The sequence below is a fragment of the Lithobates pipiens genome, unplaced genomic scaffold (assembly GCF_037356315.1).
Source record: "Lithobates pipiens isolate NorthernLeopardFrog02 unplaced genomic scaffold, aLitPip1_a1.2 Scaffold_8, whole genome shotgun sequence".
Classification (NCBI taxonomy): domain Eukaryota; kingdom Metazoa; phylum Chordata; class Amphibia; order Anura; family Ranidae; genus Lithobates; species Lithobates pipiens.
Window position 1 is genome coordinate 672,234,935 of NW_027507903.1, and position 25,377 is coordinate 672,260,311.

The window sequence follows — 25,377 nt, forward strand, 5'->3', positions numbered from 1 at the left end:
TTAAAAATGTACCAGTTGAAAATTACAAACAGATTCAACTTAACACAACAAACCTACACAGTCCCTGTCTTGTTTGCACCGCCTGTATACTGCTGTTCTGAGTATATAGGGCCTGGGGGCCACACGCATTTCCTTTTTTTAATATGGGTACGGGGTTCCCCTTAATATGCGTACAAGACCTAAAGGGGCTGGTAATGGGCAGGGAGGGCTACCCATGCCATTTTTCTCAATGATTTTCAACCATATTGCAGGAACCAGATATAACATTAAAACCGCAAGCAGTTTTAAATGGTGTTATTTCCGTTTAATGTCATTTTGTGCAGGGACTGTTCTAAACACGGGAAACATGTGGCACTTCACAGGCATACTACAGACACCCCCCAGGCACCATATTTAAAGGAATATTTCACTTTTTTTTTCACTTTAATCGTCATTAAAATCAGTGCTCCCGCCAAAACTGCCATTTTTAAAAACATTTTAGGCATTGACCCATGTCCCCTGGGGCAGGAGCCAGGTCCCCAAACCCTTTTTAGGACAGTATCTTGCATATTAGCCGTTAAAATTAGCACTTTTCATTTCGAACGTTCGAGTCCCATAGACTTCAATGGGGTTCTAAAGTTCGTTCGAATTTGGGGTCCGTTCGAAAGTTCTGGTGCGAACCGAACCGGGAGGTGTTCGGCTCATCCCTAGTCAGAATCAACAGTAGTAGCATTTTGGAGGTGTGGTGGCGGAACAACCTCCAACACTACTGCACCTTGTCCTGCATCCTTCCCAGCTGCCAGCAGAGTCACCCAATGTGCCGTAAAAGATAGGTAACATCCCTGTCCATGCCTGCTGGACCAGAAGTCAGCGGTAATGTACACCTTACCGCTGACTGCCCTGTCCAGCAAGGCATGGACATTGCCTTCCCCATGACGGTAGAGAGCTGGAATCACCTTCCGTGGAGTTTGGGAACCTGCCACTGAGGAACCGCACATTCCACAAACTCACAGAAGGGGGCAGAGTCTACCAACTTAAAAGGCAGCAGTTGAAGTGCTAGCAATTTAGTCAAGCTAGCATTCAACCACTGGGCATGTGGATGGCTGGGAGTGAACTGGAACTGGAGCAGGGAAATTTACCTGGTACAATCTGACGTCGGTGTACCGATAGCAGATTGCCCGCAAGTACTGTGACACACCTAATACTACACCTTCATTCTTCTCAGTGCAGGTTTCAGAGAGGACTGAAGTTATAGGGGGGTTGGAGATCCCAGCTGATGAGGAGCACAGAGAGGCCCGTTCTGTTATTTGGTGTGGGTCTTTTAGGTACGATTGCCAACAAACTGCATGGCAGGTCAACATATGTCTGGTCAAGCATGTGGTGCCCAAGCGGCTGATGTTTTGGCCACCCGAGATACACGTGAGACATATGTTGCAAATATTGGGTTCGACTCGAAGCTCATCCCTACTGTCAAGTGACCTTCTGTGTCTATGCTTATACGGACTTGCTGCTAGCACTCATATACTGTAGTTTACTTACACACTACAGCAATATAATTATATAATTTGAAGTAAATGCACAACATTTGTTTACTTCTAAATCCTCTTTCATTGTTCCAGGTTTTGTAGTGGAGGTTTCTTTGCCCTGTATTTGGCTATAATGAGGAAGGCCAGATCAGTGAATATTTGGAAAGTATGACCCTGAAAAAAAAAAATCTTTTCCCTGTGCAGCTGCCAATAATTGTTGTTTGGTGAGGTAATAATGTTGTTTAGTGATAATGTCCTTCGGGGGCCATCTGGAGAGCGAAGGATGAGAGCTCTAAGGACTTGGTCCAATTCAAGACATGCAATTGGGATGGAGGGTGAGCGTTGTTGTAGCAGAGCTGTGATTGTGGGTTGGAGGTCTAGGACTGATTCAGGGATACCCTGAAATCCGCAGGTTAGACTGTCGGGATCTATTCTCAAAATCTAGGTGATATTAGACAGCAAGATTTTAATCTTGGAGGGTCTCCGGCTCCTCATTGTGAGTTTTTGTGTTGGATTCCAAGGCCTCCACATAGGTTTCCAAATCCCTTAAGCATTGTCCCTGGTCATGGATCTTACGTGAAAGGTGATCGGTAATTTGGTCTGAGGTTTCTTTAAGAGCTGTCTGTAGCATTTTGTCGAATTGCTACAGTATTGTTTGTGTGCTGTTAGTGTTGGTCATAATAAACTGTCTTCAAATCTAAGGCCGCGTACACACGGGCGGACTATCCATCCAACTAAGTCCGTCAGACAATCCGACAGACAGTCCGTCCTACTTTTGAATGAACGGACTTGACCACACACGACGAACAGACAGTCCGCTGAAAGCTTGCGCGATGACGTGTACAGCACGTACGACGGGACTAGAAATACGACGTCCAATACACTGCAATGCAACCTTTGGCCGTGTAAATCCTTTCTGAGCATGTGCCATACTTAGTCCGTCCAACTTGCCTACTCACGAGCGGACTGTCCGCTGAAACCAAGTTTGGACGGATAATATTACGGAAATTCCGAAAGACTTAGTCCGCCAGACAGTCCGCTGAAAAAGTCAGCTGAAGCCCACACACGAGCGGATTGTCCGCTGAAACACGTTTCAGCGGACCAAGTCTGTCAGACAGTCCGCCCGTGTGTACGCGGCCTAAGAATAAAAATGTAATATATTGCAGATTGCTAGTCATTAGGTGTGGCGAGTCATTGGTCTACAAGGAGAAAACCTCAGAAATGAAAGTAGTTAAATTTTCCCAGAATTTGGTCCTTTATAAAGACAAAAAAGTCCTGAGAATTAACTTTCTCAAGCTTTCAAGAAAGAGCTTCAGGTAACAATTACATCAAAATAATTCAAAATTATGAAGGGGATCTGGGATTATACTCTATAGCTTTTCTGCAAAATGTGATATAGCAATAAGACTGATGTCACACCAATAATTAGAAATGTATCTTTATATTGATACCAATAACATAACTTTCCATTCATTTATTGGTTTCATGTAACATTCTCATGCTCCCTCCGCACCATTGGGACTGCGAAAATCATGGACTTTTTCTTCTTGTTTAGCCAATGATGCCGGTAAGGTGCATATGTAATGCAACAATAATGAGGCGCCCAACTCTTGTCCCGATCCCCCATTTTGCATCCAAAATATAGGTGGTATGCCTTTTTTTTACCACTGCTGCCATATTGCACTTTTGAAATGCAAATGTAATCTCCCACAAATGTAGCAGAAGTTCTCTACGTTGTTTAGACAGTTTTGAGGCATCTTGGTTTCTGAGGTAAAGTATCACACAACTTTTCCTTGGAAATGTTAGGTAATGACACTTTCACAAGCCACCAGATGTAACTGTATGAGGTATAGAACTGACCAAGATAAATGTACCTTGCAATAAAAGAAAAATATATGACAGTTAGGTACGTAATCTTTAGTCTCAAAGTGAAGATAAGTTTATAAACTTCCATGTTGTACCATTTTCATTGTTCTTCCGTACTTTGTCGAGAAGTTACAAGGCCTCATGATCATCAGACACCTCCTTCTCTTGTAGGCAAATTTACTCGCTTGTGTATACATATTTATTGTGAAACATCTTGAAAACTTTAGCCAACCAGCACCTTTATCAGCTGTTTTTTAATTCATCAAAATAAATATGTACAGCGCCTTGAAAAAGTATTTATACCCCTTGGATTTTTTCATATTTTGTCATGTTACGACCAAAAACGTAAATGTGTTTTATTGGGATTTTAAGTAATAGACCAACACAAAGTGGCACATAATTGTGAAGTGGAAGGAAAATGATAAATGATTTTAATTTTTGTTTACAAATAAATATCTGAAAAGTGTGGCATGCATTTGTATTCAGCCCCCTTTACTATGATGCCCCTAACTAAAATCTAATGGAACCAATTGCCTTCAAGAGGAAGTAAACCCTGACGAGTTTACTTCCCCTTTCATTCCCTGCAAAGGCAAAGCATAATGGACTACTATGCATCGCATAGTAGCCCATTATGTGTCACTTACCTGACACAGGAGCCAGCGAAGTCACCGCTGTCCCCTATAGTCCATCGCATCCATCTTCTCGGTGGGTCTCGCAGCTCCGCCGCTGTCATTCGGCGAAGCCGCGATGACGTCACTCCCGCGCATGCGCACGGGAGCCGAGATGGGCGGCATTGCGCGGCATCTTCGTTATCAAGGATGCCACACTCAGTGCGCCTGCACGCTGCTGTCTACGGCGCATGCCCTGTAGACAGCGGTGCCCGTCTTCGGGCAAATATCTCCTAAACCGTATAGGTTTGGGAGATATTTCTTGGACCTACAGGTAAGCCTTAATCTAGGCTTACCTGTAGGTCAAAGTGGTTTGTAAGGGTTTACAACCACTTTCAGTTGTCATCTAATTAGTAAATAGAGTCCACCTGTGTGTCATTTAATCTCAGTATAAATACAGCTTTTCTGTGAAGCCCTCAGAGGTTTGTTAGAGAACCTTAGTGAACAAACAGCATCATGAAGGCCAAGGAACACACCAGACAGGTCAGGGATAAAGTTGTGAAAAAGTATAAAACAGGGTTAAGTTCTAAAAAAATATCCCAAGCTTTGAACATCTCATGGAGCACAGTTCAATCCTTAATCCGAAAATGGAAAGAGTATGGCACAACTGCAAACCTACCAAGACATGGCTGACACCTAAACTGACAGGCTGGGCAAGGATGGGCATTCATCAGAGAAGCAGCCAAGAGGCCCAAGGTTACCATAGTAATGGCCTATATGGAAGAGTGACAAGAAGAAAGCCGTTGTTGAAAGAAAGTCAAAAGAAGTCCAATTTGTGAGAAGCCATGTGGGGGACACTGCAAACATGTGGAAGAAGGTGCTCTGGTCAGCTGAGACCAAAATTTAACTTTTTGGCTTAAAAGCAAAACTCTATGTGTGGTGGAAAACTAACACTGCACATCACCCTGAACACACCATCCCCACCGTGAAACATGGTGGTGGCAGCATTATATTGTGGGGATGCTTTTTTTAAAATTTTGGCGCGGAATTCCCCTTAATATCCATACCAGACCTGACCTCAGTTTAGGCCGATACGTATTCTTCTACATATTTTTGGTAAAAAAAAACGCAATAAGCGATTATTGATTGGTTTGTGCAAAAGTTATAGCGTTTACAAAATAGGGGACAGTTTTATGGCATTTTTATTAATAATTTTTTTTTTTTTTTTAAATGGCGGCAATCAGTGATTTTTATCATGACTGCGACATTATGGTGGACACATCGGACATTTTTGACACATTTTTGGAACCATTGTCATTTATATAGCAATCAGTGCTATACAAATGCACTGATTCCTGTGTAAATGACACTGGCAGTGAAGGGGCTAACCACTAGGTGGCAGTGTAGGGGTTAAGTGTGTCCTAGGGGCGTGTTGCTAACTGCAGGGGGCGTGACTGTGTTTCACACATCACTGATCTCTGTTCCAATCAAAGGGAACAGAGATCAGTGTCACTGTTGCTAGGCAGAACAGGGAGATGCTTGTTTACATTAGCATCTCCCCATTCTTCCTCTCCGTGAGGCGATCGCGGTCCGCGGGACCCACGACCCGACTCACGGAGCTTCCCGCACGCCTCTTAAAGGGCAATGTACAGGTACGTGACTCTGCCTGTACGTGCCTTTCTGCCGACGTATATCTGCGTGAGGTGGTCGGGAAGCGGTTAATAGCTGACACTAGCGCTTACTGGGGCCTGGTATGGAATTTCGGGGGACCCCCACGCATTTTATTTTTCTTAATTTTGGTATGGGGTTCCTCTGTGGAGAAATCCCCATGCCATTTTTATCAATGAACTTTTATGTGTATTGTCGGACCTGACAATTCATTGTAGCCCCGAGTAGTTTTAAATTAGTTTTTTTCCTTTAGAAATTACATTTTTCCCTCGAACTGTTATAAACACAGGAAACATGTGCCACTTTACAGGCATACTATAGACACCCCCCAGATATGAAATTTAAAGGTATATTACACTTTTATTGTTTCACTTTAAACATCATTATAATCACTGCTCCGAAAAAAACAGCTGTTTTTAAAAGTTTTTTTTGCATTGATACATGTCCCCTGGGGCAGGAGCCGGGTCCCCAAACACTTTTTATGACAATAAACTTGCATATTATCCTTTAATATTAGCACTTTCTCCCATAGACTTTTAAAGGGTGTTCCACAGCTTTTCGAATTTGCTACGAACACCGCAAATGGTTTGCTGTTCGGTGAACGTGCGAGCAGCCAATGTTCGAGTCTAATTCATGTTCGACTTGAACAGATAGCCCATCCCTAATGTTCATAAATGTAAAGTTTTGCCCTTTGGAATTAAAACATGCATCATACATGCTAGCAGGAGGACAACAGGGACAGTCAACGGTGGAGAAGGATCTGGGGGTTCTGGTAGATCATAAACTTAATAATAGCATGCGCTGCCAAGCTGCGGTTTCCAAAGCAAGCAAAGTCCTTTCTTGTATTAAAAGAGGAATAGACTCCAGAGAAAGATATCAGTTTGCCCCATTACAAATCATTAATAATACCTCATCTGGAATATGCAGTTCAGTTTTGGGCACCAGTTTACAGAAATGATATTGGGGAACTGGAGAAAGTGCAGAGAAGGGCCACCAAACTAATAAGAGGCATGGAAGGGCCCAGATATGAGGAAAGATTAGAGGAACTGAATTTATTCTCTCTTGAGAAGAGGAGATTAAGGGGTGATATGATCACCATGTATAAATACATAAGAGGGGATATGATCTACATGTATAAATACATAAGGGGGGATATGATCTCCATGTATTAATACATAAGGGGGGAAATGATCACCATTAGTGTTGGGCAAATGGTTCTGCCCTAGCCTGAGTTCGTCCAACACCCAAATTTGCAGTGTGTTTGGTAGGTGTTCGCCCAGCTGAACGCCCTGCAAAGCACTGCACAGTATAAGCTGGTAGTTAAGGAGCGGGGCATCTGTAACAACCTATGAGTCATCAGCGGTCAATGGGTTTGACAGCTGAATAAAAAAAATAATAATAATTGCTGTTTAAAAAAACAAAAAACAAAACAAAAAAAACCCCCAAAAAAAACGTATGGGATCCCTCCCAGTCTGGTATGAATTTTAAGGGGAGCCTCATGCCAAAAAAAAAAAGTTGTAGGGTCCTAAAGTCTATACCAGACCCTTATCCGAGCATGCAACCTGCCAGGTCAGGGGGGGGGGGGGGGGTAAGTAAGCAAGCTTTCTTTATTTTGTAAATAACAGCTTGGAGAGCTAGAATGTATGCTGAGGCCACATTTTAGTGCACAAGATTAGATATTTTTTGATAAATTCTGGTGTCTCTTTTGCAGTCTTTGGATGGAAATAACAAAGTTCTGCACCGCAGTGGGCAAGCCTTATGTGAAGAAGTCAAATTATAGTACATTCAGGCTAAGTTTAACAATTTGTTTAGATAAAGTCTGGTGTTTCTTTCACAGACTTTCGATATAAGTAACAGCTGCAGAAAAATTGGGCTTTGGGTGTTGGTGGTGCATTTACAACGTAACCCTATAGAGGTACCCTTAATTAAAGCAAGAATTGGCCTTGCTGCAAAAAATTTAAATTATATGCCCTGGCCAAACTGGTGCAGAAAAATTGGTCCTTGGGTGTTAATTGTGCCTATGAAACCTATACCAAAAAACAAAAACAAAAAAATACTTAATCAGCAACATCGGTATCAGGGGCTTGAAAGATGATGCTAATCCCGGATTGATTCATTTTGACAAATGTCAGCCGGTCAATAAAGTCTGTGGACAGACACGCTCTTTTATCTGTCACAAAAGCTGCAGGAGCACTTAATACACGTTTGGAAAGCACAATGGATGCAGGGTTGCCCAGCAGCTCAATTGCATATTGGAAAAGTTGTGTCCAGTGGTCTATTCTCATGACCAAGTAACCCAGTGGTTCGTCTACTTGAAAGCTCTCCATGTCTAATTGTTTTCCTAGATAAACTTCCAACATATAATGCAGACATTGTCGATGGGATCTTGAAGCTGACAGCCCTGGGCGCTGAGGACTAAAAGAATTTTGAAATGCATCACTGAGACACCCCCCTTCTCCACCACCAACAGAAGCCTCAAAACAACCTTTTCCATGACACTGTAACCTATAGTCTGAAAAGGCATTACATAAATTCCACTTTAAGGTGTCCTCAAGATATTTCATCCTGAGGGTAGGATGAGTTTCAAGACTTTCCTCTTGTAATGGTGGTCAAGGAGGGTTGCCAACCAATTATCCTTCTCCTTGATGCCCCAAATTCTCGAGTCCTTTGCAGGCTTTAAAGAATAAGGGAGCCCATGCTGTGAATTTGATGCAGGTTTTTGTCCAGGGTGGGGTGTGTATTTACGTTGCGATTTGCGGTGTGGAGGTGCGAACAAATTTGCATTGCGGCATAGAAGTTTGCATCACACCCACAGCAAAGAAGCACATTTTTTTTCCCTGCACCAAATTTGCAACGCTGATATGGGAATCAAACATATAGATATCCATTCTATTCAAGTGACATGTGGATCTTTGGCTCCCTAACCGTATCCAAACTGCTCAAGGTTTGCAGCAGTGTGAACCCGGGGTTAAGGTTTGACGCATGTCTTTCTCTGCTTCAATGCCTCCAAACCTCCCAGAATCCTCCTCCTTCCCCTCTTGTGTTTTCTGTGAGGTCACAAGAATGATCACTGCATAAAGTGGGCCTTGAGAGGAAAGGAAGCCCTTCTCTTCCTCCCACTGCTCTGCCGCGAGTGCCCTGTCAATGCGGAGTATGCTTGAGCAGGAACACAACAGGGATTGTGTCATGCATGCATTGTCATAGCTCCCCACCCTTGTCACCTCCTTAAATGGTGAAAGTACAGTGCATGCATTCTTTATCAGCAGCCATTGCGTGGGGAAAAAAATGAGCCTGTCGTTGTGCCATACTCACACAGGTACTCTTTGATGTCCCTCTGCTGCATGTGCAGCCACTTCAGTATTGCCAAAGTTGAGTTCCACCTGGTGAGCATGTCTTCAAATCAGACGGTTTATGGGCAGGTGGAAATCCCTCTGAATTTCAGCCAACTGAACACTGGCTGTGTATGACCCCCTGAAATACAGACTCCTCTGTCCTGCCTTAGAAGATCTTGCAGCCCTAGATACCTGTTTAAGAAACACTGCACCACCAAATTGAGGACATGTGCCAGGCATGATGCATGTGTCAACTTTCCCAGTCAAAGGGGAGACAGAAGGTTAGTGACATCACATACCACCATTCCTGGCTTAAGCTGCCATTGCATGAACCACCCCTGGGCCTGCCCCTGCAGAGCTGAAAGAATTTCTGCTCCGGTGTGGCTAATGTCCCCTAGACAGACCAGCTAAAGCACTGAATGACATCTATTAGTTTGACTCATGGAAAAACCCTTTGACCGCTTAGGGAGTACTGGTGGTTCATAGGACAATTCAGCAGAGGAGGGTATGGAGAAGAGGTGGAGCTGAAAGATCTCATATCATCACCACCAGCTGTATGGAGATTTGGTGGAAAAATAAGCTCCAGCACTGAGCCCTGTATTCCTAGTTTCAAGCAGTGTGCTGTGAACTAAATACATTGTCCCTGACCATCCTTGTTGGACCACGAGTCAGTAGCAATGTGGACCTTGCTGCTGACTGCCTTACCCAACGATGCCACAACATTGCCTTCCACGTGATGGTACAGAACTGGAATGGCCTTATGTGAAAAGAAATAGAGACTGGGAAGCTGCCATTGTGGTACAGCACATTCTGCAAATTCATGGAAGGGGGCAGAATCCACCAGACGGAAAGGCAGGACTTGTAAAGCCAGCAGCTTGGTCAAACTGTAATTTAGACGCTGAGCATGTGGGTGGTAGGGAGTGTTTTTTTTATGCAGCAGATGGACCAGAGAAATTTGACTGCTATAGTCTATAGCTGGTGGTGTGCTGCTGGCAGATGTGTTGCAAGGACCACAGACACCCTCTGTGCCATCGTCCCTGTCTGAGGTCATGAGATACAGCGGGGGTAGACATGAAAGGTGAGGAGTGAGAAAGAGAAGAATTGTGTCCATTTTGTCTGGCTGTCAGGTGCTCTTGCCAATGAGCTGAGTGGTGGGAGGTTAAATGCCTTTGCAAGCATCTGTTATCCAAATGGCTGGTGTTTTTGCCATGCTTGCTTTGCTTTCGGCAGAGATTGCAAATTGCAACAGTGCAATCAGCTGCTCTGATCAACTGTATAAATACACTCACCTACCACTTTATTAGGTACACCTTTTAAATTGCTAATCAGCCAATCACATGGCAGCATCTCAATACATTTAGGCATCTAGACATGGTGAAGAAGACTTGCTGAAGTTAAAACCGAGAATCAGAATGGGGAAGAAAGGGGATTTACATGACTTTGAACGTGGTATGGTTGTTGGTGCCAGACGGGCTGGTCTGAGTATTTCTGGGATTTTCACACACAATCATCTCTCGGCTTTACAGAGAATGGTGGAAAAAAGACAAAATATCCAGTGAGTTGTGTGAAGGAAAATGCCTTGTTAAGGTCAGAGGAGAATTGGCAGACTGGTTCCAGATGATAGATAGGCAACAGTAACTCAAATAACCACTTGTTACACCTAAGGTAGGCAGAATACCATCTCTGAATGCACAACACATCGAAACTTGAAGCAGATGGGCTACAGCAACAGAAGACCACACTGGGTGCCACTTCTGTCATCGAAGAACAGGAAACTGAGGCTACAATTGGCAGAGGCTCACCAAAATTGGACAATAGAAGATTGGAAAAATGTTGCCTGGTCTGACGAGTCTGGATTTCAGCTGCGACATTCAGATGGTCGGGTCAGAATTTGGCATAAACATGAAAGCCTGGATCCATCCTGCCTTGTATCACCGGTCCAAGCTGGTGTATTCAAATTAAATTTCAAATCGAATTCCATTCAAATTCGAAAAGGAATTCAGACTGTAAACATATTGCTGAAATCAAAGACCGTGTGACTTAGTGTACCAGTTTGAAATAATGCTGTTTTTTTTTTAAGCCAAAGGTGGTTTAAAGATTGATTTTGCAAGTGTAAAATCGATAAAAAGAAACCAGTAAAATATAAAAATATTTGAAAGCATTTGTGCTTGACATTTTTTCTCAGCTGGCAAAAACTTCTGCACAAGATCAGTGTGTATAAACAACAACCAGATAGATGTTTGGTCACTCTGACTGAGCTCCAGAGGTCTTGTGTGGATATGGGACAATTTCCGAGAAGGACAACCATCACTGAAAGCCTCCACTGATGTGCCCTTTTATATGGTGGAGTGGCCAGATCAGTGATTCTCAACCAGGGCTCTGTGGAACCCTAGGTTTCCTCCAGAGGTTGCTAGGGGTTCCTTCAGCTTTGGGCCATTTCTGCCTCTCGGATAAGTTTCCACTGACACCACTGATCTTTTTATCTATCTGGAAGGAGGTAATTCTTCCCAATGACCACAAGTGTAATGACCATTCTTCTCACTGACCATCACACTAATGTATCATGAGTTGTAGATTTCTCATTTTTAGCAGGGGTTCCTCGAGACCGGAGAACTATTTCAAGGGTTCCTCTTTGTTGAAAAAGTTGAGAGAAAATTGAGTACTGTCCATACTCACTAACATGCACTAACATACAATTTTTCAGGACAAGCTTTCGGGGTATGTCCCCTTCCTCAAGGTCCAAGCAGTACTCTAATACGGCTACAATCACATCAAGTTTGAAAAGGTTGAGAAAGGCTGGGCTAGATGAAGACGGAGGCCTCTCTTCATTGCAAAACCCATTAAAGTCTTCTTGGAATACATTCCACTCTATTTTTCACCACACAGAACTTCACAAAGTTGCCATGTAGGAGTAAATGGGAGCAAGATATGGGGCACTTAGAGGGAAAAGTGTGGGAGATGTGTTTACAATCTATTCCCTTAAAGCGGTTGTATACTCTTTTTTTCACTTTTACTTGCAGGTAAGCTTATAATAAGAAAAGATAAAAGATACACAGGTCACACAGACCCCAGACCGCGCTACGGAGGCTAAGGCGAGGCTAAGATGTAAATGGAAGGGCACACAAACAATGTCGCCACCCCTAAAACTCACAGCCCCAAGAGGGGATGCAAGCGGTAACAGAAATATATATATTTAGGCGGGGACCGGCGCCACTGTTAATTGGCTGCAATGGGGTATGTACAGAGAATAAGTACACATACACCACTGGCCACCAAGAAAACACAGTGGTTACCAGGGTAGGTAGCAAGCCTATCCAAAAAGTAAAATACAAGGGAGGAAGGAGGAGTAAGCAGAACTAAACCCTTGTAGTAACCTCTACTGATATATATTACTACTAAGGTACCAATACCAATAATGATGCACGCCAGTACCTATAGTGTACTAAGGGGGTTCCACAAATTATATGAATAACTCACCAAAAAGGTGTATATATGGACCACTCATTGACACTTATATACAGCAACACCATGTATACATAAAAATTATATATAAAAACAAGGGAGATTAGGATATATAGCTGTAGACCTGCCAGGTTATGATAATTATGTGTCCATGAGTCTGTACACATACATAAACATTAACCCAAAAAACCTCAGGAAGTGCTACTAAAGTGCATAGGATACAAAATTGTACACAAAGTGCAAAGGTGATGTACAAAGTATAATCATTAAACACTAAGGTGATTAGTGTATTGTAAAGTGATCACAGTATAATTAATTAGAACTAAAAATAACAGTAAGTGGCGTCCGGATTGTTTCTCTGAGCTAGGTGGAACGCAGGGTGGAACGCACGCTAGATTCGACTATCGACGTGCTTGTTCCTTTACTACGGCCGGGTACTGTCAGCTCCAATATAGGTGGCAGGTCTACATCCTCGTGTGAGGACCAGCGGCGTATTATTTTTTCCAGCCCGCCGTATTGGACACAGTGGACCCTGACCTTGAGGAGTAGACAGGTGTAGTGTACCCCCCTTTTTCAATTCCCGCTGCTCACCTTTTGTAAGCGTGTGTGTGTGCACACTACCTAGGCTTTTCAAAGGGCTTCAGGTATAGGAGATGTGCACATATAACTAGCTACCACATACCTCTTGTTTATATATCATTTGACCATCCCCCCCTTTTTTATATATATTTTTATTTTTCTTTAATTATTTAAAAGATTTTTTTCTTTTTATATAATTTTTTGTGTTCTTTGGAACAGACTGTATGTACTCTGAGTCATCTTGGGATTGCATATTATCTATATACTATACCCCCTAGGGGTTTTTTGTGATATTTTTTAATATACCGTATATACTCGAGTATAGGCCGACCCGAATATAAGCCGAGGCCCCCAATTTACCCCCAAAAAAACTGGCAAACTTATTGACTCGTGTATAAGCCGAGGGTGAGACATGCCTGTCCATCCCTGTGTGTGTGTCCGTCCATCCCTGTGTGTCCGTCCATCCCTGTGTGTCCGTCCATCCCTGTGTGTCCGTCCATCCCTGTGTGTCCGTCCATCCATCCCTGTGTGTGTGTGTGTCCATCCATCCATCCATCCCTGTGTGTGTGTGTGTCCATCCATCCATCCATCCCTGTGTGTGTGTGTGTCCATCCATCCATCCATCCCTGTGTGTGTGTGTCTCCATCCATCCATCCATCCCTGTGTGTGTGTGTCTCCATCCATCCATCCCTGTGTGTGTGTGTCTCCATCCATCCATCCCTGTGTGTGTGTGTATCCATCCATCCCTGTGTGTGTGTGTCTCCATCCATCCATCCCTGTGTGTGTGTGTCCATGTGTGTGTGTGTGTGTGTGTGTGTGTGTGTCCAGCCTACCTGTGTCCCGAGCCTGTGTCCCGAGCCTCCGTCCCGTGCCTTGCCTCCTTGCCTCCGTCCCGTGCCGTGCCTTGCCTCCTTGCCTCCGTCCCGTGTCGTGCCTTGCCTCAGTCCCGTCCCGTGCCGTGCCTTGCCTTGCCTCCGTCCCGTGCCTTGCCAGGATCGCCGCTCTTCGTCGGCGCCTCGGCGGCCATTCTAAAATTCAAAAGCCGCGCCTCCGCCTTCGCCTGTGATAGGCGGAACACTGAATTTCCCAGCAGCCTGTGTTCCGCCTATCACGGACATCGTCTCATCCTCGTCCGTAGTACGAGGATGAGCGGATGTCCGTGATAGGCGGAACACTGACTGCTGGGAAATTCAGTGTTCCGCCTATCACAGGCGAAGGCGGAGGCGGAGGCGCGGCTTTTGAATTTTAGAATGTCCGCTGTCTGTCTGCTCGACACGCTGATCGAGCAGGCAGACAGCGATGACTCGAGTATAAGCCGAGGGGGGCACTTTCAGCCTCAAAAAAGAGGCTGAAAATCTCGGCTTATACTCGAGTATATACGGTATATACATTTTTTTGTTATTGTTTTTTCGAAAAAACACATCTCTTTTATTGGTGTGTGAATAAAGTTTATGGTTTTAAAACTTATTTTTTGAGACCTGGAATTACTGCACTATGGAGTCCTCCCCCCTTCTTTTCTCCCTGAGGAAACCCTGATTTATCAGCACCAGCTTTCCTTGTACATCAAGAAGAGAGTGGAACACAACCTTCTTCAAATCCTTCTTCTGTGCACCGACTCTTGCTGTGTGATATCTACAGGCCTGATTGCCCTTCGTGGGCTCATAGTTCTGGTGAGTGGGGAACTGAGGGGGCGAGCACGGAAGTCACCTGAATCTTATGTACTTGAGCACCAGTCACTTTTATCTACTGCACATATCTGAAGATTTTGTGGACATGAAATTTTCTTTTTTTTCCCAATTTTTGGATTGCACTTTGTAGGAGATTGCCATTTCGGCTGTATATGAACTATCTTTGGGGTTTTTATGAATTGTTTATCACAGAATTTTTTTCACATTTTTTTTTCACATTTTTTATTAATTATTATTATCACTATTATTATTATTTAATAATTAGTTTATCTTGAGGGCTCTGTGCACTGTTTTTTACTGTTATTTTTAGTTCTAATTAATTATACTGTGATCACTTTACAATACACTAATCACCTCAGTGTTTAATGATTATACTTTGTACATCACCTTTGCACTTTGTGTACAATTTTGTATCCTATGCACTTTAGTAGCACTTCCTGAGGTTTTTTTGGGTTAATGTTTATGTATGTGTACAGACTCATGGACACATAATTATCATAACCCGGCAGGTCTACAGCTATATATCCTAATCTCCCTTGTTTTTATATATAATTTTTATGTATATAAGTGTCAATGAGTGGTCAATATATACACCTTTTTGGTGAGTTATTCATATAATTTGTGGAACCCCCTTAGTACACTATAGGTACTGGCGTGCATCATTATTGGTATTGGTACCTTAGTAGTAATATATATCAGTAGAGGTTACTACAAGGGTTTAGTTCTGCTTACTCCTCCTTCCTCCCTTGTAGTCTACTTTTTTGGATAGGCTTGCTACCTACCCTGGTAACCACTGTATTTTCTTGGTGGCCAGTGGTGTATGTGTACTTATTCTCTGTACATACCCCATTGCAGCCAATTAACAGTGGCGCCGGTCCCCGCCTAAATATATATATTTCTATAAGCTTATAATAAGGCTTACCTGTAGGTAAAAAAAAATATCTCCTAAACCTGTATGGTTTAGGAGATATTCCCCTCGCAATGCGCCGCTGACTGCAGCGGTGCATGCACACAGGGATTTCTCGGCTGGAAGCCTGGCAGACGCTAGCGCCAGAGCCGCGATATCTGGAAGACAAGCCGAGGGAACATGTCAGGAGAGATGTCGGGGCCTCGTTCTAAGGTAAGTATTTCATAATGAGCTAGTATGCGGTGCATACTAGCTCATTATGCCTTTTCCCTTGCAGGTATGAAAAAAAAAAAAAATTATTTAAGCTTGATTTCACCTTCATATAAATTGTCACGGTTATTTTTGTTACACAGAGCTTACCGAACCCCGGTGCAAATATTTGGATGGGGCAGACGTGAGTCTCCCCTCTGCCCTAAATGTAGAGGACAAGAGGGGGACTTTATACACCTGATCTGGGGGTGTCCGAATTTTTGTCGGTACTGGAAGGAGGTCACAGATATTTTAATCTGTTGTATTCACACTGATGCCGCGTACACACGGTCAAAAGTGTTTGACGTACTTAGTCCGTTGAAACACATTTCAGCGGACAATCCGCTCGTGTGTGGGCTTCAGCGGACTTTTTCAGTGTGCAGTCCGAAGTACTAAGATTTTCGGTTTTTCCAAAAATCTGTCCGTCGTACTTTGGTTTCAGCGGACAATACGGTCGTCAGTATGCTAGTTCGACGGACTAAGAATGGCGCATGCCCAGAAAGGATTTACATGGCGGAAGGGTGCTTTGCTGTGTCTTGGACTTCCTATTTCTAGTCCCATCGTACGTGCTGTACACGTCATCGCGCAAGCTTTCGATGGACTGTTTGTGCATCCGTGTGTGGTCAAGTCCGTTCAGTGGAAACTACGACGGATTGTCCGTCGGATTGTATGACGGACTAAGTACGCCATACAATCCGCTCGTGTGTACGCGGCATAAGGCTGGGTTCACACTGTTTGCGGAGCGACTTGCAGCAGGGGGTCTATTGCGTCACCGTTCTCCATTTTAGGGGCAAATCAGGTCTGAATTTTTGAGTGAATTCGGACCTGAAACTGAGCCAAGGATGGACAGGACCCTTCTGCAGTGTGTTCTGTGGCTGCCCCAGAGATGAGGCCACCCCACTCTCCTGTGAATTGGATGTGCGGAAACCCACATCCAATTTGCATAAGTGTGAACCCAGGCTTAAAGAACCAATGAATCCCATTGTTTACTAAGGGCAGTTGATGTGAAACTGTTCCACATAACCACAACCCGTCTGCAGTATATAGCACGTAAACAAATTGCTGGATTTTGGTTGTCCCCACATGTTTCCACAACCAAACAATGGATTGATCGGGTTTATTCTTTATTGATACGGGAAAAAATTGACATACCAACATAGAAATGCACAACGTAAGTTCTATTCTTTATAGCAAACCTGGCTTGAAATGCCAGGGTTGGCTACCACTTAACTAATCTTAGACCGGTTACTGCAGATGTAATGACTTTATGTAATTAGTAATGTTCCCCAATTCGCTGTATGAGATACTCAATAGTTGCAGATATATGCATGCTATTACCTTATGCTTTAACTGAAGTTAGGAATGCTGATGCTGTATACACAATATTACCAAAAGTATTGGGGCACCTGCCTTTACACGTGCATGAACTTTAATGGCATCCCAGTCTTAGTCCGTAGGGTTCAATATTGAGTTGGCCCACCCTTTGGAGCTATAACAGCTTCAACTCTTCTGGGAAGGCCGTCCACAAGGTTTAGGAGTGTGTCTATGGGAATGTTTGACCATTCTTCCAGAAGCGCATTTGTGCGGTCAGACACTGATGTTGGACGAGAAGGCCTGGCTCGTAGTCTCCGCTCGAATGCATCCCAAAGGTGTTCTGTAGGGTTGAGGTCAGGACTCTGTGCAAGTCAGTCAAGTTCCTCCACTCCAAACTCCCTCATCCATGTCTTTATGGACCTTGCTTTGTACACTGGTGCGCAGTCAAGTAGGAACAGGAATGGGTCATCCCCAAAGTGTTCCCACAAAGTTGGGAGCATGAAATTGTCTAACATGTCTTGGTATGCTGACGCATTAAGAGTTCCCTTCACTTGAACTAAGGGGCCAAGCCCAACCCCCTGAAGTACATCTCCACACCATAATCCCCCCTCCAGCAAATTATTTGGACCAGTGCACAAAGCAAGGTCCATAAAGACATGGATGAGAGAGTTCCCTTCCCAGAAGAGTTGAAGCTGTTATAGCTGCAAAGGGTGGGCCAAGTCAATATTGGACCCTACGGACTAAGACTGGGAAGTCATTAAAGTTCATGTGTGTGTGTAACGCCAGGTGTCCCAATACTTTTGGCAATATAGTGTAACTATGAGATAATAGGTAGTTAGGCTGCTATAGGCCTATCACTGGTTTGTTTTTCAAAAAAAGTTCACTTTTTTTGCTAAAAAGTTTTTTGTTTTTTTTATGTGTTCATTTTTTGTAAAAGCTGCCCTGTGATTATCATTTACTTTGCTTATGCTATGCCATTTTGCCTTTCTTTTGAATGTCTTTATGGATATTTGTATTGGATGTTATCCTATATAATATGACTCATTTTCATCATTGTACCATGATAACCCAATGTAACTCTTTGTACTTCTTTCTAAGCGGTGGCTTAACAATAAAGCTTTTTTTTTTTCTGATTAAAAAAAAAAAAAAAAGTCTTTGTGGATTTTTCAAAAAAGCACCTGAAGGGATCTTAGACTGTGAGGAACAAGAATAATCTCTGGTCTGAAGAAAGAAATAAAGAACTTTTTTGCCTGAATTGTAAAACCATTTTGGCAGCTGCATTGGAATCGAAAAATGTGAAATTTTTTGGATTCAGACGATTCAAAACATTTTCGGCTCGATAGTTTCTAATCGAAAAAAAAAAAAGGGAAAATCTAATAAAATTTGAAACTATAAAAGGAAACAAATTCTGAATACGAATTCCGAAAATTAATTAAACAAATCGACCGAATTTAACCAAACAAAATAATAAACATGTCTAGGCTTAATGGTGTGAGGATATTTTCTTGGCACACTTTGGGCCCCTTAGTACCAATTGAGCATCGTTTACACATCACAGCCTACCTGAGCATTGTTGCTGACCATGTCCACCCCTTTATGACTACAGTGTCCCCATCTTCTGATGGCTCCTTCCAGCAGGATAATGCTATGTGTCACAAAGCTCCAATTATCTCACCACTGGAAAATGAGGTCCCTGTACTGCAATGGCCTCCAGTGTCATAAGATCTCATCCAATAGAGCATTAGAATTGGAAAATTAGACATTTTTAAATTCGGCCGATTTCAATTTTTTTTTGGTTCGATAGTTTTGGAACGGAAAAAAAAAAATCATGAAAATCTAAGAATATTGTCACAAAGCTCCAATCATCCCACTACTGGACAATGCAGTCATTGTACTCCAATGGCCTCCACACTCAGTCACCACATCTCATCCAATAGAGCATTCAAATCATAAAATGTAAATTTTTTTCAATCTGGTTGATACAAAATTTTTTGGTTCGATCATTTTGAATCAAAAAAAATCGAGCAAATCGAAGAAATTTCTAAAATAATAAAGGAAACCAATTCCAAATACGAATTCCAAAAACAAATTCAGCGAATCAACCAAAGTTTCTTGCCAGACTTTGGACCCCTAAGTACCAATTGAGCTTGGTTTAAATGCCACAGCCTACCTGAGTATTGTTGCTGACCATGTCCATCCCTTTATGACTACAGTGTCCCCATCTTCTGATGGCTCCTTCCAGCAGGATAATGCACCATATCACAAAGCTCAAATCATCTCACCACTGGACAATGAGGTCCCTGTCCTCGCTCAAATCATCTCACCACTGGACAATGAGGTCCCTGTCCTCGCTCAAATCATCTCACCACTGGACAATGAGGTCCCTGTCCTCGCTCAAATCATCTCACCACTGGACAATGAGGTCCCTGTCCTCGCTCAAATCATCTCACCACTGGACAATGAGGTCCCTGTCCTCGCTCAAATCATCTCACCACTGGACAATGAGGTCCCTGTCCTCGCTCAAATCATCTCACCACTGGACAATGAGGTCCCTGTCCTCACTCAAATCATCTCACCACTGGACAATGAGGTCCCTGTCCTCGCTCAAATCATCTCACCACTGGACAATGAGGTCCCTGTCCTCGCTCAAATCATCTCACCACTGGACAATGAGGTCCCTGTTCTCGCTCAAATCATCTCACCACTGGACAATGAGGTCCCTGTCCTCACTCAAATCATCTCACCACTGGACAATGAGGTCCCTGTCCTCGCTCAAATCATCTCACCACTGGACAATGAGGTCCCTGTCCTCGCTCAAATCATCTCACCACTGGACAATGAGGTCCCTGTCCTCGCTCAAATCATCTCACCACTGGACAATGAGGTCCCTGTCCTCGCTCAAATCATCTCACCACTGGACAATGAGGTCCCTGTCCTCGCTCAAATCATCTCACCACTGGACAATGAGGTCCCTGTCCTCACTCAAATCATCTCACCACTGGACAATGAGGTCCCTGTCCTCGCTCAAATCATCTCACCACTGGACAATGAGGTCCCTGTCCTCGCTCAAATCATCTCACCACTGGACAATGAGGTCCCTGTCCTCACTCAAATCATCTCACCACTGGACAATGAGGTCCCTGTCCTCGCTCAAATCATCTCACCACTGGACAATGAGGTCCCTGTCCTCACTCAAATCATCTCACCACTGGACAATGAGGTCCCTGTCCTCGCTCAAATCATCTCACCACTGGACAATGAGGTCCCTGTCCTCGCTCAAATCATCTCACCACTGGACAATGAGGTCCCTGTCCTCGCTCAAATCATCTCACCACTGGACAATGAGGTCCCTGTCCTCGCTCAAATCATCTCACCACTGGACAATGAGGTCCCTGTCCTCACTCAAATCATCTCACCACTGGACAATGAGGTCCCTGTCCTCGCTCAAATCATCTCACCACTGGACAATGAGGTCCCTGTCCTCGCTCAAATCATCTCACCACTGGACAATGAGGTCCCTGTCCTCGCTCAAATCATCTCACCACTGGACAATGAGGTCCCTGTCCTCGCTCAAATCATCTCACCACTGGACAATGAGGTCCCTGTCCTCGCTCAAATCATCTCACCACTGGACAATGAGGTCCCTGTCCTCGCTCAAATCATCTCACCACTGGACAATGAGGTCCCTGTCCTCGCTCAAATCATCTCACCACTGGACAATGAGGTCCCTGTCCTCGCTCAAATCATCTCACCACTGGACAATGAGGTCCCTGTCCTCGCTCAAATCATCTCACCACTGGACAATGAGGTCCCTGTCCTCGCTCAAATCATCTCACCACTGGACAATGAGGTCCCTGTCCTCGCTCAAATCATCTCACCACTGGACAATGAGGTCCCTGTCCTCGCTCAAATCATCTCACCACTGGACAATGAGGTCCCTGTCCTCGCTCAAATCATCTCACCACTGGACAATGAGGTCCCTGTCCTCGCTCAAATCATCTCACCACTGGACAATGAGGTCCCTGTCCTCGCTCAAATCATCTCACCACTGGACAATGAGGTCCCTGTCCTCGCTCAAATCATCTCACCACTGGACAATGAGGTCCCTGTCCTCGCTCAAATCATCTCACCACTGGACAATGAGGTCCCTGTCCTCGCTCAAATCATCTCACCACTGGACAATGAGGTCCCTGTCCTCGCTCAAATCATCTCACCACTGGACAATGAGGTCCCTGTCCTCGCTCAAATCATCTCACCACTGGACAATGAGGTCCCTGTCCTCGCTCAAATCATCTCACCACTGGACAATGAGGTCCCTGTCCTCACTCAAATCATCTCACCACTGGACAATGAGGTCCCTGTCCTCGCTCAAATCATCTCACCACTGGACAATGAGGTCCCTGTCCTCACTCAAATCATCTCACCACTGGACAATGAGGTCCCTGTCCTCGCTCAAATCATCTCACCACTGGACAATGAGGTCCCTGTCCTCGCTCAAATCATCTCACCACTGGACAATGAGGTCCCTGTCCTCACTCAAATCATCTCACCACTGGACAATGAGGTCCCTGTCCTCACTCAAATCATCTCACCACTGGACAATGAGGTCCCTGTACTCCAATGGCCTTCAGTGTCATAAGATCTCATCCAATAGAGCATCAGAATCGGAAAATTAGACATTTTTAAATTCGGCCGATTCAAAAACGGAAAAAAAAATCAGTAAAATCTAAGAATATTTGAAATAATAAAAAGCAACACATTTTGAAAATGAATTGAACGAATCAACCAAATTTAACAAAACTAAATTAATAGGTTAATGGATCTAAGTGAAACGAAAAATTTTTTTTCGTCATGCACATATCTAGGTGTAATGGTGTTGGGATATTTTCTTGGCACACTTTGGGCCTCCTTAGCACCAATTGAGCATCGATTAAACCCCACAGCCTACCTGAGTATTGTTGCTGACCATGTCCATCCCTTTATGACTACAGTGTCCCCATCTTCTGATGGCTCCTTCCAGCAGGAAAATGCACCATGTCACAAAGCTCCAATCATCTCACCACTGGACAATGAGGTCCCTGTACTCCAATAGCCTCCAGTGTCATAAGATCTCATCCAAAATAGAGCATTAGAATCGGAAAAATTTGACATTTTTAAATTCGGCCGATTCAAAATTTTTTGGTTCGATAGTTTTCGGAACGGAAAAAAAAAATCACAAAAATCTAAGAATATTTGAAATAATAAAAAGCAACAAATTTTGAAAATTAATTGAACGAATCAACCAAATTTAACAAAACTAAATTAATAGGTTAACGGATCTAAGCAAAACAATTTTTTTTTTTCGCCATGCACATGTCTAGGTTGTAATGGTGTGGGGGATATCTTCTTGGCACACTTTGGGCCTCCTTAGTACCAATTGAGCATGGTTTAACCCCCCACGGTCTACCTGAGTATTGTTGCTGACCATGTCCATCCCTTAATGACTACAGTGTGCCCATCTTCTGATGGCTCCTTCCAGCAGGATAATGCACCATGTCACAAAGCTCCAATCATATCTCCACTGGACAATGAGGTCTCTGTCCTCCAATGGCCTCTACAGTCACCACATCTCATCCAATAGAGCGTCATTGGAATGTGGTGGAGCAGGAGATTCACATCATGAATCTGCAGCAACTGCGTGATGCCATCATGTTACTATGGAGCAAAATCTCTGAGGAACGTTTCCAACACCTTGTTGTATCTATTCCACCAAGAATGAAGGCAAAAGGGGGCCCAACCCGCTACTAGCAAAGTGGCCGGTGAGTGTATATGTTTTCTGTCTATTGGGGTTTATTATTTGCTTGATTTTTTATTTATGTGTTCCTGTTGTTTAAATTCAATAGACTTTAGTATTTTTTTTTCCAGCCTGACCAACTATGTAACAATGTAGCTATCAGGATTACTTTAATTAATTTTGTGCCCTATTCAAACAAATAAAACAAAATACATTCATGGTTATATTTAACAAACCAAATGGGAGCAAAAAAGAAAAAAAGTTTGCTTACATGTCCTTTCAGGATGCTAAAATGTTATTATTATGTCAGGATTCCCGTCTCTCCCAATGTTCATCAATGATCACATCTATGACCTACCTTGCTCCATGGCCAGATTTTCAGTTCCACTCATTGCACGCTGTGGGAACGATCTGTGTCTTCAACGTCTGTTACTGTTTTATTTGGAATGTGTTGCCAGTTACTTTGCTTCACTTTTAGGAACTTAAAAATGTAGAAATCGAATAAAGAGGAAGTATTTGGAGTTGTGTAGCATTCTGTATAGTATTACTGCATAGAAATGTGTGTCCGCTCATGAACATTTAACGCCTTCAATACCTTCACCTGTACCTTCTTCACCCACTTTCTGCCCAGACCAATTTTCATCTTTCAGCGCCGTCACACTACGAATGACAATTGCGCGGTCATACAACACTGTACCCAATTTTTAGCATTTTTTTTTCACACAAATTGAGCTTTCTTTTGGTGGTATTTAATCACCATAGAGTTTATTTTGTTTGCAAAAAAAAAAAAAAAAATTGGGAAAAAAAAAATCACGCTTTTCTTTGTTTCTATTAGAAAAATTTGCAAATAAATAATGTTTCTCCATAAATTTATCCCAAAATGTATTCTGCTACATTTCTTTGATGAAAATAATGCAAATGAGTGTATATTATTTAGTCAGTAGGAAAGTTATACAGCCCACAAACTATGGGATATCTATCTGAAAATTAATCAATCCTGATGTACTGATGGCCAATCTCATTTCTTGAGAACGGTACAGATATTCCCCAAATTGCCAATTTTTGGAATGCAGACAGTCCAAGGTATTTAGTAAAAGGAAGTGGTGGCAAAATAACATCATCCACACCCTCTTCCCATTGAAGGTGGGAGGGAAGGCGGCGGTCATTGCAAAGACTCAACCACTGCTACCCCACGGGAGAAGGATAGGGATGGGAAGAACCCCCCAGCAACACCCCCCCATGTTAGACAGGCTGCCACTGGTAAAAGGCATGTTGAGCTTTTTCAAGCTGTAATTTTTTTGTCATACATTTTTTGAAAAAAAAAAAAAAACAATTATATATATATATATATATATATATATATATATATATATATATATATATATATATATATATATATATATATATATATATATATATATATATATATATATATATATATATATGTGTGTGTGTGTGTGTGTATGTATGTGTATAATATATATATATATATATATATATATATATATATATATATATATATGTGTGTGTGTATATATATATATATATATATGTATATATATGTATATATATGTATATATATATATATATATATATATATATATATATATATATATATATATGTATATATATATATATATATATATATACACAAACACACATGTATATATATTTCTTCTACATACTGTCACCAGTGCAGTAAAGCATCATCATTTAAAGGGTGTGGCGGTGAAAAGAGACACTGGCAGGTGACATTATGAAAAAAAAATATATAATAATATATTTTTTATTTTTTTCAATTTTTATTATATTTTTTTTCCCAATTTTTTTTAAAACACTTTGACCAGGGCAATATAATATTACCATAGTAACATTGTACTACTGATGGGGAAGTGATCATGATTTTTTATTTTTTTTTACACATTATGTTTGCATATAGCAGTGCATTACGTTGCTATATGCAAGCATTTTACCAAATGCAATGGAGTCGGGTAGTGCCCAGCTCCCTATGCCCTTTATTTGGTTTGGAGGTCCCCATGCCTTGCTTTACCGAAAAAAAAAAAAATCTAATACTGAAACATCATTTAGCAGCAAATTGTATTTTCTAATGTCATTTTTGCTGTAGTACAGCCTACAGATCACAGTTTGTATTTTGTCATCCCTGGGTATGTTATCTAAGGAATTTTGCACTTATAAATATAATTGAAAAATACATTAAAAAATATTATTAACCACTTGACCTCCGGAAGGTTTATCGTCCCCTTAATGACCAGGAAATTTTTTATGAGCACTGCATTATTTTAGCTGACAATTGTGCGGTCAAAATTGATGTCTTTTTTCCAACAAATAGAGCTTTCTTTTGGTGGTATTTGATCACCTCTGTAGTTTTTATTTTTTGTGCTATAAACAAAAAAAAGGTCAACTAT

General features: G+C 42.5%; 1 protein-coding gene across 5 annotated transcripts in view; it reads right to left on the reverse strand.

Moving 5' to 3' along the window:
• The window catches only part of LOC143961951 (C-type lectin domain family 10 member A-like), a 93,376-nt gene extending 69,942 nt beyond the window's left edge, over positions 1-23,434 (reverse strand). For 3 of the 5 annotated variants that reach the window (XM_077471293.1, XM_077471291.1, XM_077471290.1), the window contains exon 1: positions 23,310-23,433. In XM_077471293.1, coding sequence (XP_077327419.1) covers positions 23,310-23,343 — 34 coding nt within the window. In that variant the 5' untranslated portion in view covers positions 23,344-23,433. Of the gene's footprint in view, positions 1-23,309 lie in introns of all 5 variants that reach the window. The other 2 variants (XM_077471294.1, XM_077471292.1) reach the window with 1 other exon arrangement.
• Between the last annotated feature and the right edge of the window lie 1,943 nt (positions 23,435-25,377).